General features: G+C 34.6%; 1 protein-coding gene across 1 annotated transcript in view; it reads left to right on the top strand.

Moving 5' to 3' along the window:
• Positions 1-11,889, top strand: part of LOC118765947 — a 192,210-nt gene that overhangs the window by 174,845 nt on the left and 5,476 nt on the right. Inside the window, exons 4-5 of the mRNA XM_036508869.1 lie at positions 3,901-3,984; positions 10,253-10,374. Coding sequence (XP_036364762.1) covers positions 3,901-3,984; positions 10,253-10,374 — 206 coding nt within the window. The remainder of the gene's footprint in view (positions 1-3,900; positions 3,985-10,252; positions 10,375-11,889) is intronic.

The following is an 11,889-nucleotide window of genomic DNA, read 5'->3' as shown; positions in this document are numbered from 1 at the left end:
GCTGAGCACTTTACAAATATGCTTACTCTTAACATAGTTCTCAAGGTGATTCAGTATGACACTGAGTGAAAAGTCTGGTCCTTTAAAATACAGGTACAAATCATTTTTGTCGGCTGAGTCGACTGGAGCAATGAGAAATAAAGTGTTCTTTCTCAAAGACACAATGCACAGACAATTCCTTAACAATTGTGTTTATCTAGTCTCAGTACAGTGTTCTCTCATTTTTGTACTGATCCGACTATGAAGTCGTAGCAATTGACACCAGAGCATAAAGGAAACATTGCAAGTGAGAGTTGTCAGACATCTAGGCTGACTACAAACTAGTTGAACAACCAATCTTGATCTCCAGCTTAACATGGAGGATCATGTTAGAACACAGAATACTGCATTAATTGCCATGAGAGAATCTCTCGTAAGGACTCATGATGCATAAAAGCACTCGAAATCATATTGTTGACAGATGAGAATCATTTGCTATCACCACCAGAACTGATAGGTCACATGATTTCATCATGCTAGTATACTGCCTATCAATGATATGATTTTAAGTGCTTTTATGCACTATAAGTTCTTATGAGAGATTCTAGCGAGGTCATTGCCAGTGCTTCTGGACTGGCTCCTGTGCAGATGGTACATAAAAAGCCCCATTTGAGCATGGCCGTTATCAGTACCGCCTGACTGGCCCTCATGCCGGTGGCACGTAAAAGCACCCACTACACTCTCAGAGTGGTTGGCATTAAGAAGGGCATCCAGCTGTAGAAACTCTGCCAGATCAGATTGAAGTCTGGTGCAGCCATCTGGTTCGCCAGACCTCAGTCAAATCGTCCAACCCATGCTAGCATGGAAAGCGGACGTTAAACGATGATGATGATGATTCTAATAATCTAACACATACTCCACGTTAAGTTGGAGATCAAGATTACCTCTTGGTATTGATACTGCTTCTGTCTCTATTAATCATTAGTTGGGCAATATTCTTGGTTCCTAAGGCGGCAAGCTGGCAGAAACATTAGCACGCTGGGTGAAATGCTTAGCAGTATTTCATCTGTCTTTATGTTATGAGTTCAAATCCTGCCAAGGTCAACTTTGCCTTTCATCCTTTCGGGGTCAATAAATTTACTACCACTTGCATACTGGGGTTGATCTAATCGACTGCCCCCAACCCCAAAAATTTTGGGCCTTGTGCCTAGTGTAGAAAAGAATATTCTTAGTTCCTAGTGATGAGGACAATTATGATATTGATGTGTGAGAGGGGGATGTAAAATAATACACTGTTATAGTTTAGTAGCCAAGTCAGTCCTGATCTAGCAGACCGATGACCAAAGGTATTCCAGTCATGACCATCCTTGTGTTACTTAATGTAACCTTTCTTTTCCTAAGAAGGTAAGGTGTAATATGAAGGAAATGTGGCTGCTAATTATAGCACGCAAATCATGTGACCACATACAGGTTCCCTCACAAGATAATGTTTTATAAATCTAAAGATCAAACATTAGTCAGATTTTTAGATATATAAATGGACTATTCCATATTTGATTAATTTTGATTACGTTTGATTAATTAAATTTCAGCAACGGTTGACTCCCCAGCCTTTTTTTTTTTTCTTTTCATGACCAGAATTAGATAATGATTGTTCTTAATACTGAAGAAGTAATTTTCATTAAGTATACATTAAGTATAATTGTACCCACATGACTGTGGTTTCTTAAGTCATCACCTCATCACCCCCACTTCCTTTACACACACACACACATAAACAGTGATTGTAATAGTGTTCTGAATACATACATGATTAGGCTTAGTAACTAGTCCAGCATCTTAACTAATCAACTGCATTGAATTTATTTCATCCTTTATTTTATTATAACTTTTAATTGTTTCATTAAACCTAATTTCCAGAGTGATTTCTTTCACTTGTTAATCACCCTGTTATCACTACTTTTGAATTCCTGTTCATTTCTAACTGTTCTGCATCTCTCATGTGGTCTACAGAAGACAGTATGGCTTGAATTTTTTCGCAAACCTTAGAACACCACTTTGTAACACTGCGTGATAGCTGTTACTACATCAACTACTACTGCTGCCTCTAGTTTGCTTATGAACTGCAACTGAAGTTAACCATATCACAGCTCGTAACTTACTGATTGATGGACACTCCACTACTATTGCTACATATAATAACTTATTTAACTGTGAAACCTGCAGCCAGTGTGTTGACCCTTCTACACTAGGAGTAATGTCATTACTATAACTACACAACTTCTAACTGTAAACCCTGCTACTGGTGTATTTGATTTAACCCTTTCACAACAACAGCTGCTGATAGCACTACATAATGGCTACTAAGACTATTTGTAATTGTGTTCCCAACTTGTATTATAAAACTACTATATTTGACGACTTATAAGGTGCTTTTTGTTTGTATTTTTTTAAAAATATGTTCCAGGAAATTAGCCTGCATTGGGTTTTAGATTACTGACAGTTTGTGGTGTGAGAAAGGGCCCACCAAAATTAAAGGTGTGTCTTACAAGTTTAGGCACCTTATAAACCATCAAATACAGTAATAGGTGAAACATTAATAAATACAAGGTTTATAAGGGATAGAGACAAACTGATTTTCTAGTTTCTTCTGATGTTCATAAGATTTCTATATTTCAGAGATGAGCTGTCAGTAGGATGGTAAAAATTGCTTGGACTAACAAATCTCATCATTTGTGTTTTTGTCATTATTAATTAATAGAAGCAGTGACCAGGAGTTTTTTTGTTCTCCTGGATCTTCTTGATTTTAGTTGTTGGATTCTGGGAAATTTCAAATTGTTAAAATCTAAAAATACAGTTTTGTTTTTATGTATATAAATCAAAAATGAGGACAAAGAAAAAAATATTAAATTTTTAGAAATTAAAAGTTTAAAATAAAATAAAAATTCAAAATTCTTATAAATATTCTTATAAACAAGCAAAAAACTGAAATTTTACCTTGAATCAATAAAAAAATATTGCTTTGCCAATTTTTATTGAAATAAAACTTTTATTTCTTATATCAATATGAATTTTCAAACTGAAAATTAAAATAAATGGAAAACAGCTTTAAATAGATATTTTTATCATAGATTCCATCATTTTCATCCAAAGAGTTTGGTAGCAAATATCTTCTGTCTTTCATGGTTTTAATCAATAGAAAGGCTATGTTATGGTTCTATTTGTTACAGAACTTTCCAAAATACACAATGCAAAGTAAAATATGGATTCTCTCTCTCTCTCTCTCTCTCTCTCTCTCTCTCTCTCTCTCTCTCTCTCTCTCTCTCTCTCTCTCCTCTCTCTCTCTGTTTCTCAGTCAATTTACTACCACAAGTGACCATTTACACTACTGATAATCATTGATTTAGTGTAAAAAGGATGAAATAGTATTATACAAAATTATCACCAACTAGAAGATTTTGCATCTTTTACTTAATAATTCCTTAATTTCAAATTCAGATTTCTAATCCCACCAAATATTATGAAGAAATAATTATCTCCCTAGTAAAAACTGCAGCCACTAGGGAAAATGACACCTGTTTGAAATACTTAAAAGATGAGATTAAAAGTCCAATCAATCTTTAAGATCCTAAAAGACTTGCTAATTAACTACAGTGTAACAATTAATTATAGTGTTATAGTGTCCAGTTATTCTAGACATGAAACGGTTAACCATCATCTTATATTAAAACAAAAGCAAAAATTATTTTCTAAAACTAAACAAAATTGTTTTGCTATATTTTGATTGGTTAATTCGTTGCTTGGTCAGTTGGCTGGTTGGTTTGTTGGCTTGTTTGTTTGTTTTCTTTACTCAGCGGTTTGTTCCGCCAATTTCTTTGCAAACATAGTAGTCCATTGCCTGCAGCCAATTCTTTGTTCCAGTGGGACGACATTTGCTCCGTCGAGGGAAAAGGTCAGCAAGATTTCTGAGCCACAGACTAAACATTGGTCAGAAATTGATTGCAGGTTAGTTTTTGGTTTGATTAATTAATTAATCATTGGTTTAAATCTGTTTAATGATCTTGCTGCTGATGCTGCTCATGAGTAGTTGTTGTTGTTGTTTCTGTTGTTATTGCTGATGTTGTACTAAAAAAAAAAAATTAACAATACTTCCAAATTTGTTCAGCATGGCATGCAACTGTTACTATGATGTGCCTGTATTTTCCTAAACAAAATGTCTCTTCCTTCTGCAGTCTTGGTCAAAATTCTGTTGTTTTCTCATGTTAAAAGTTGATGAAACACTTTCATGTAGTGATGATGTTACTGGTTATGTTGATGATGATGATGATGATGATGGTTTCTAATTAAGATACGATGCAAAAACTTCAGATAAACGGAGTGGGATCAGGTGGAGAAACAGTTGGCTAAATTGACTGAGAGTCAATTTAGCCAACTGATTGCTACTTGTTTTCACTTCATTGTAAGGAATCTTTTATTATCATTATTGGTGAACTGGCAGAATCACTGAGGTCAACTTTGCCTTTCATTCTTTTGGGGTCAATAAATTGAGTACCAGTTGCACACTGGGGTCGATCTAATCTATTGCCCCCACCCCTTCCCAAAATTTTGGGTCTTGTGCCTAAAGCAGAAAAGAATATTTCTACTTTAAAGTAGCAAGGTGGCAGTATCATTAGCAAACGGCCAAAATGCTTACTGGTATTTTGTCCATCTTTATGTTCTGAGTTCAAATTCCATTGATCTTGATTTTGCCTTTCATCCTTTTGGGATCAATAAAATAAATACCAGTTGTGCACTGGGGTTGATGTAATTGACTTACTCCTCCCCTAAAACTGCCAGCTTTGTGCCAATATTTGAAACCAATATTTCTTCCTGCTCTCTAAGTTTAGTTTGCCTTTCATCCCTGTGGGGGTTAATAAAATAAAGTACCAGTCAAGTACTGGGGTTGATGGTAACAACTAACCTCTTCTCCTCAAAACTGCTGTCCTTGTGCCTAAATTAGAAACAACAGTTGTAATTTTCATATTATTATCATTATTATTAAGTGATGAACTGGCAGAACTGTTAGCATGCTGGGCAAAATGCTTAGCAGCATATCATCTGTCTTTACATTCTGAGTTCAAATCCCAGCAAGGTTGACTTTACCTTTCATCCTTTGAATAAATTAAATTAATTAAATTAAATTAAATACCAGTGAAACACTGGGGTCAATGTAATCAACTAGTGCTCTCACCTCAAATTTCAGGCATTGTGCCTTTAGCAAGAAGGTTTTATTATCATTATTTTTATCATCATCATCATCATCACCATAATCAGAAGGATGGAATAATTTATAGAGCACTGAATTAAAAAATGCCCATTCATCTACTTTCTAAGTCTAAATACCACCAAGGCAAACTTTGCCTTTCATATTTCCAAGGTCAACATGTAAGTACCAGTTAATTACTATGGTTCATTTAATTACATGAGCTCTTCTCCTTTTATTTGTGACTTTATGTTTATGTTAGGAATTCTTACTGTTATAATTATCAGGTGATTAATGAATTTGCAGGCTTGCTAGAGAGGCAAACAAAATGCATTTTGATATTTAGCTATGTTGCTTTACTTTCTGAATTCAAATCTTACTGGAACCATCTTTGCTTTTTATATTCCTTCTGTGTATGCATATATTTAGTTGAGAATGATGTACTGAGTGACACATGTGAATAAATTTCATTTGAAACAACTGTAAACGTCCTTCCCAGTTGGAGAAAGACAACAAATATAGAGCTGTAATTGCATCAACAAAGGCATCATGTACATATAAGCACTCTGCTACTATAATTTATTGAATACTATATTTGACAGCATAAAAGACATACAGGTATATTAGACACAACCCAATTTCAACAATGCATATTCAGAAAAATGGTTTTTTGGAACATTAAAACATATAATATAGGCCAAACTTCAGAGGACCCAGAATGATTTTTTTGAGACTATTTTTTGTAAAAAGTACATCTTACATGCTATTAAATGTGGTACTTTCCTAAGTTATGGTCTATTTTAGTGGTTCTCAGTTGGGGCCCATATGACCCTTGGAAGTCCATAAAAGATTTCTTAGTGGAAATTGGCTATATACTTCTAAACTACACCAAATATTTTAACAAATAAAAAGTTTTGAATGGTACAACTTTGCACTATAAGTACATTGTTGTACCATTCAAATCTTTTTATTCTTTACAAACAATACATAATGCTTCAAGCGAACTACAATACTCTCCTAAATATTTTAACATTTTTTAAAATACAATTCTTAATAACATTAATTATAAAAATATAATAAGACTTTTTAAATAATGAACGGTTATGCGGGTCCACCCAAATAAAATTGGAATCAAAATGATCCATAAGTAAAAAAAATGGTTGAGCACCACTGGACTATGTAATCCATGATTAAGATATATAACTTGTGTGTATGAATGTGACTTTGTGTATACACACACACACACACACACACACATATATATATATATATATATATACAAATACATATACTCACACATGCACAAACACGAAGAATTGAACTTAAATACATAAAATATAGTAAATAATAAAAATAATAGAAATTAAAATGAGATTGTAAAATCGTCTTTCTCTCAATTTCTTTTTGTTTCAGTCACATACACTCACACACACTTATATATATATTGTAAATCTTTTCGATACAAGAGAGAAAAGTTTTACATTTTTTTCTCTCTTTTTCAAATGATTTCTTAAAATGTTATGAATTTTACCCAATTTTAGTAGAAGGTTGATTGTAATGGAGACAGCATGGCATGTTTTTTTTTTTTTGTGATGGAGTAAGCATGCAGGTAACAAATCTCTCTTCCTCCTCCTCCTCCTCTTGCATATATATTTATATATGTCTTTCTATATTATCCCTTTCTCTCTCCTTTTGTTTTCAATCATCAGTCATTTGATATACTGCTTGTTTCAGACAAAAATTTTGCTTGTTCCCTCTCTCTCTCCCTTGCTTGGTTTCCACTTCCCTTGGTCTGCATTTCTCTGACATGCAACTTCTACCATTCTCATGGACATGGAAATGACCATCTTCATCATCATCATCATTTCCATTATTATTATTATTATTATTATTATTATTATTATTATTGGCAGAAATTGAACTTCAGTCAAAATGCCATCTGGTATTTAGTTACAGCCCTTTGAGCTTTGAGTTCAAATCTCATTGAAATCAACTTTAATCCTTCTAGAGTTAATAGAATAAGTACCTTTTGAGCACTAGGGTCGATATAATTAACTAACCCTACCCCTAAAATTGCTGGCCTTGTGCCAAAATTTAAAGAATTATTATCATCATCATCATCATCATCACTATTAATATTATCATTATTATTATCATTATTATTATTATTATTATTATTATAGTCATGCTATTTACCAAATGGTATGATGGACAAATTTACTATGTGTTACAATGATTTGAATTCAATAGCTAAGTCAGCATACATACTATCGTAGATTTATCTGCTCGTTTTCTGCATGACCTTATTATCGCTCACTCATCAGTCAGTATTTATTTCTCTGTCAATCATTGGAATTTTTATTTTTATGTCACGTAAAATTATTGTCAGGTTTGTTGTGGAAAAAAAAAAAAAAAATTTCTCAAAAACCAAGCATAAATAATAGAATATATGTTGATATTGTTATTGCTGTTGTTGTTGTTGTTTTTTCTTCTTCTTCTTCTTCTTCTTACTGCTACTACTATTGTTCTTTATCTTTTTTTCCCTGCATTTTCTTTCTTCATAAACTCACCTTTAAAATATTTTAAAGTGTGTCTTCTATTTCTATCTGTTAAATCCACAATGTTTCTGTTACCAATGTTATATTTGTGATACACACATAGTCACAACACATACATGCATACACATTTCCTCTCTCTATTTCTCTCCTGCAAGCATATAGTGGGAACAATGGTTGAATAAGCCACAGCTGGGGACAGATTAATATAAAATTTGGATAAAATTTAGATAAGTTTCGATCAAAGATTGGTCCAGGCCATGTCTAACTTAATAGCACCACCTGATAGGATTATCTAAATCCTGTTTAAGTCAAGTTTTGTTTATGGTCCATTTAGTAGTAAGTTCTTGTTTAGTGAGTTGTATCCAGGTATGGGTGGCTTATCCGGTGTTACCTGAAGAAATCTGTCCAGACTCCATTTAAAGTTGAGGGGATCCTTTTCCTCTTTGATCTCTTTCAGGATAATGTTAAACAGGGCAGGGCCTGTTGAGGAAAAGAAATTATGTTGCAGTGTACCTATATGCTGTTATCCTGAATTGGGCATTCAATAATATGATATTTTGGGTGAAAATGCCCCTATTCATAGAATGAGGAGAATGAGAGAAAACGTCTATGCACATTACAGTTTAAGTGATCTGACAATCAGCCTTCACACCATTCTCTGATAGCTAGAATTAGTTCTCTCATAACATGAAATTCATATATATATATATATATATATATATATATAATTGCCAACCAATATATATATATATTTGCCAACATTCTGTGTCCGATTAGTATACTAATGGACACAGAATGTGTGTCATTAGCCTGCTGGAAGCAATGTCTTCCTGGGGCTATAAACGTCAGTAGCAGTTCTGTATAGGATGCCACACTTGGTTGGCAATAATATATTACGATTCTGTATTGCTACTGTTTACATCTCGCTCAGAGATTTAATACAGCATGTATATATATATATATATATATAATATATATATATATATATATATATATATATATATATAATATATATATATATATTTATATATATATATATATATATGAATCAGCAGTAGTGATCTTAAGAGAGCCTTTATACAGTTACTAGAACCAGTAGAAAAAGCAACCATTTCTTCTTCCAATCACGCTTTACTGTCTTAAAAATGTGGATGTATTGGATAATGTAGACCTATAATATACAGTTAAATAAAACACAGAACACCAGTGGTTGTGTGAAGCTCTACATCTGCTGTAGAGAAGGACAAGACATCAAGGATACCTCTTTATGGTCATTCATTCTGCTACAAACAGAAACCAAATTTTGCTTGAAATTTCACTCTACCATCTTCAAAAGAAAAAAGTGACACTTTGGATGGTGTGATCTTAGATCACAATGTGTTGAGTAAAAAATAAGATGGTCATCATTTTGACCGTAGGTAATCCTTTTTGGTCAGGGCTAACCTAGGGTTAAACAACAATGGATTAGTGAAAGAGAGATAGTCTTTGTCAAACTTATTTACCCCATATGTATTATATAAAGACAAAAATCCTCCTTTGATATTTGTTTTTCTTATCTAAACCACACACTGCTCTCTCTCTCTCTCTCCTCTCTCTCTCTCTCTCTCTCTCTCTCTCTTTCTTTCTCTCCCTCTTTCTCTCTCTCCACTCTTGCCTGATAGGGCTAAGGTCATCCCAGGTTAGCAATACTAGAGATGTCGTTATGTGTAGAACTGACCAGGTCCACCAGTGCCCTCCATCACTGGTGGTCAGATGTCAGTCTCTCTTCATCCTCCAAGGAGATCTAGAGATCTTCCTTAATCACATACAGCCATCTGGTGCAGAGCCTGCCACAGAGCCCTCCTCCAGCCTGCAGCCACTGTATCAAATGAAAGTAAGACCCTGGTAGGAGGCGGAGGGGACATGTCTACACCACTGGTCCAATGAATAAAATTCCTTGATGCTTAAATTTTTTGACTGCTGTCATTTCCTTTTAAAAAATCCAATACCTATTTCCATCACCACAACTAAATGGACTGAAGCAATGTAGAAAAATATGTCATTCCAAGAAACACATTGCAACACTTGTAACAGATCTGAAATACAAGCTTCTCTGAGCAGGTCGTTCTGGATTGCTTTTTGATTCTTTCTTCTGTTATTCTTTTATCTTTTACTTGTTTCAGTCATGAGATTGTGGCCATGCTGGAGCACTGCTTTGAAGAACTTTTAATCAGATGAACTGATTCCAGTACTTATTTTTTTTTTAAGCCTGTTATTTATTCTGTCAGTCTCTTTTGCCAAACTGCTAAGTTATGGGAACATAAACACACCAACACCAATTGTCAAGTGGTGGGGGGACAAAGACACACACACACACACACACATATGTTATATAAAAAAATTAAAATAGAATAAAATGAGCAAAACAGTAAAAAGAAATTGTTCCCTAATTATCATTACAGTGCTTAAGATGTTGTCCTTTATGCTTTTTCAGATAACGAAGAAGAAGACTCTAAAAGCTCAAAATCAAAATCTTCCATGACAGTCACAGAAGTCCAAATTCCTTCTTATGCCACATCAGCCATCATTGGCACAAACAGATCAAGTTTACAGCGAGTAAGCCTTAGAATATTTCAATATATTTAACCATTTTAACTGAACTTGATGCCATAACCTGACCCTAACTTGACTTTGACCTGACCTTGACTTTGACCTGGCCTTGACTTTGACTTTACCTGACTTGACATTAAATAACTTTAACTTTATCTGACTTTGCCTTTACCTAATTTTGACTTGACCTTGCCTGACCATGACCTACTATGACCTAGCCATGAACTGACCAAAATATGAGCATAAATTTAATTTTACAAAGAAAAGGTTGACAATGACTTTGAAGTTTGCTTGTGGTTGACTTTGTCAGGTTGTGGACTCTGTCCCTCTTCCTCTGACTATCTTATTTAAAATGTTTAAGTGGTAACAGTAATAACACTATAAAACTGACCAATGTCTGATTGGCTTACGTTACTGGATTCAGCTATTTTCCTGAAAGAAAATTCAGATCTCCCTTGTTCCAGTAGCATAATAAAAGTACCCAGTACACACTGTAAGATTAAGAAGGGCATTAAGAAGAGCATTAAGAAGGGCATCCACCCTTGAAGAACATTAGGAAGAGCATCCAGCTATGAAACCATATCAAAGCTGACATTGGAGCTCAACTTAGCTCTGTGATTCACCATGTCCTGTCAAACCATATAACCCATGCCAGTATGAGAAGTCAACATTAAATAATGATAATGATGACTGCTCATAGCTCTGAAAGTCAACAGAACTGATCAAGCAGCAACCTCTGATCAATGTAAAATCAGTGTCAATGTGCTAATGGTCGTATTATGTTAGTGACTGTGAAGGTATGTGGCTTAATGGTTAGGGTATTTGAATCAAGACTGTAAGGTCTGGTGGCATGTTATGTCTCCAAGCAAGACACCTCATTTCACGTTGCTCCGGTCCACTCAGCTGGCAAATATGAGTAGTACTTGTAATTCAAAGGGCCAGCCTTCTCGCATTGTGTCATGCTGAATCTCCTTGAGGACTACATCAAGGGTACACATGCCTGTGGAGTGCTCAGCCATTTGCATGTTAATTTCATGAGCGAGCTATTCCATTCATCTGACCAACTGCAGCACTCGTCATTGTAACTGACAGAGTGCCAGTCTTATGTTAGTGATCATCAAAAATATATCTTCTTTGAAATGATAGATAAAATATCATTATTTTTATTATTGTGTGAGAAAGCAGCACATGCCATCAAAGTGACACTGGGATAAAATATACGAAGCCCAAAATAGCATCATGACTACCCGTCTGATAAGGGTACACCAGGCACATTCATCACAACTAAATCTGTGCAACATGGTGATCTCATATCAAGACAAACAGTGCATGACCTTGCAGTTGAGGCCCAGAGTTGCCCATCTCGCTCAAAAAGTCCCTGAATAAGGGTTGTTTAAGGATGTTGAATGAAACACTCATGTTTCCAGAAGTGAATTATTCAAGCCTCAAAGAATTCCTCTCAACACATGACTATGATGCTCCCCGACTACTTCTGTTTGTGATCAGAGATGCACATATCAT

This window comes from Octopus sinensis, linkage group LG14 (genome assembly GCF_006345805.1).
Source record: "Octopus sinensis linkage group LG14, ASM634580v1, whole genome shotgun sequence".
NCBI classification, from domain to species: Eukaryota; Metazoa; Mollusca; class Cephalopoda; order Octopoda; family Octopodidae; genus Octopus; species Octopus sinensis.
Note: the sequence above shows the minus strand (reverse complement) of the source record. Positions and strands in the feature narration are given on the sequence as shown.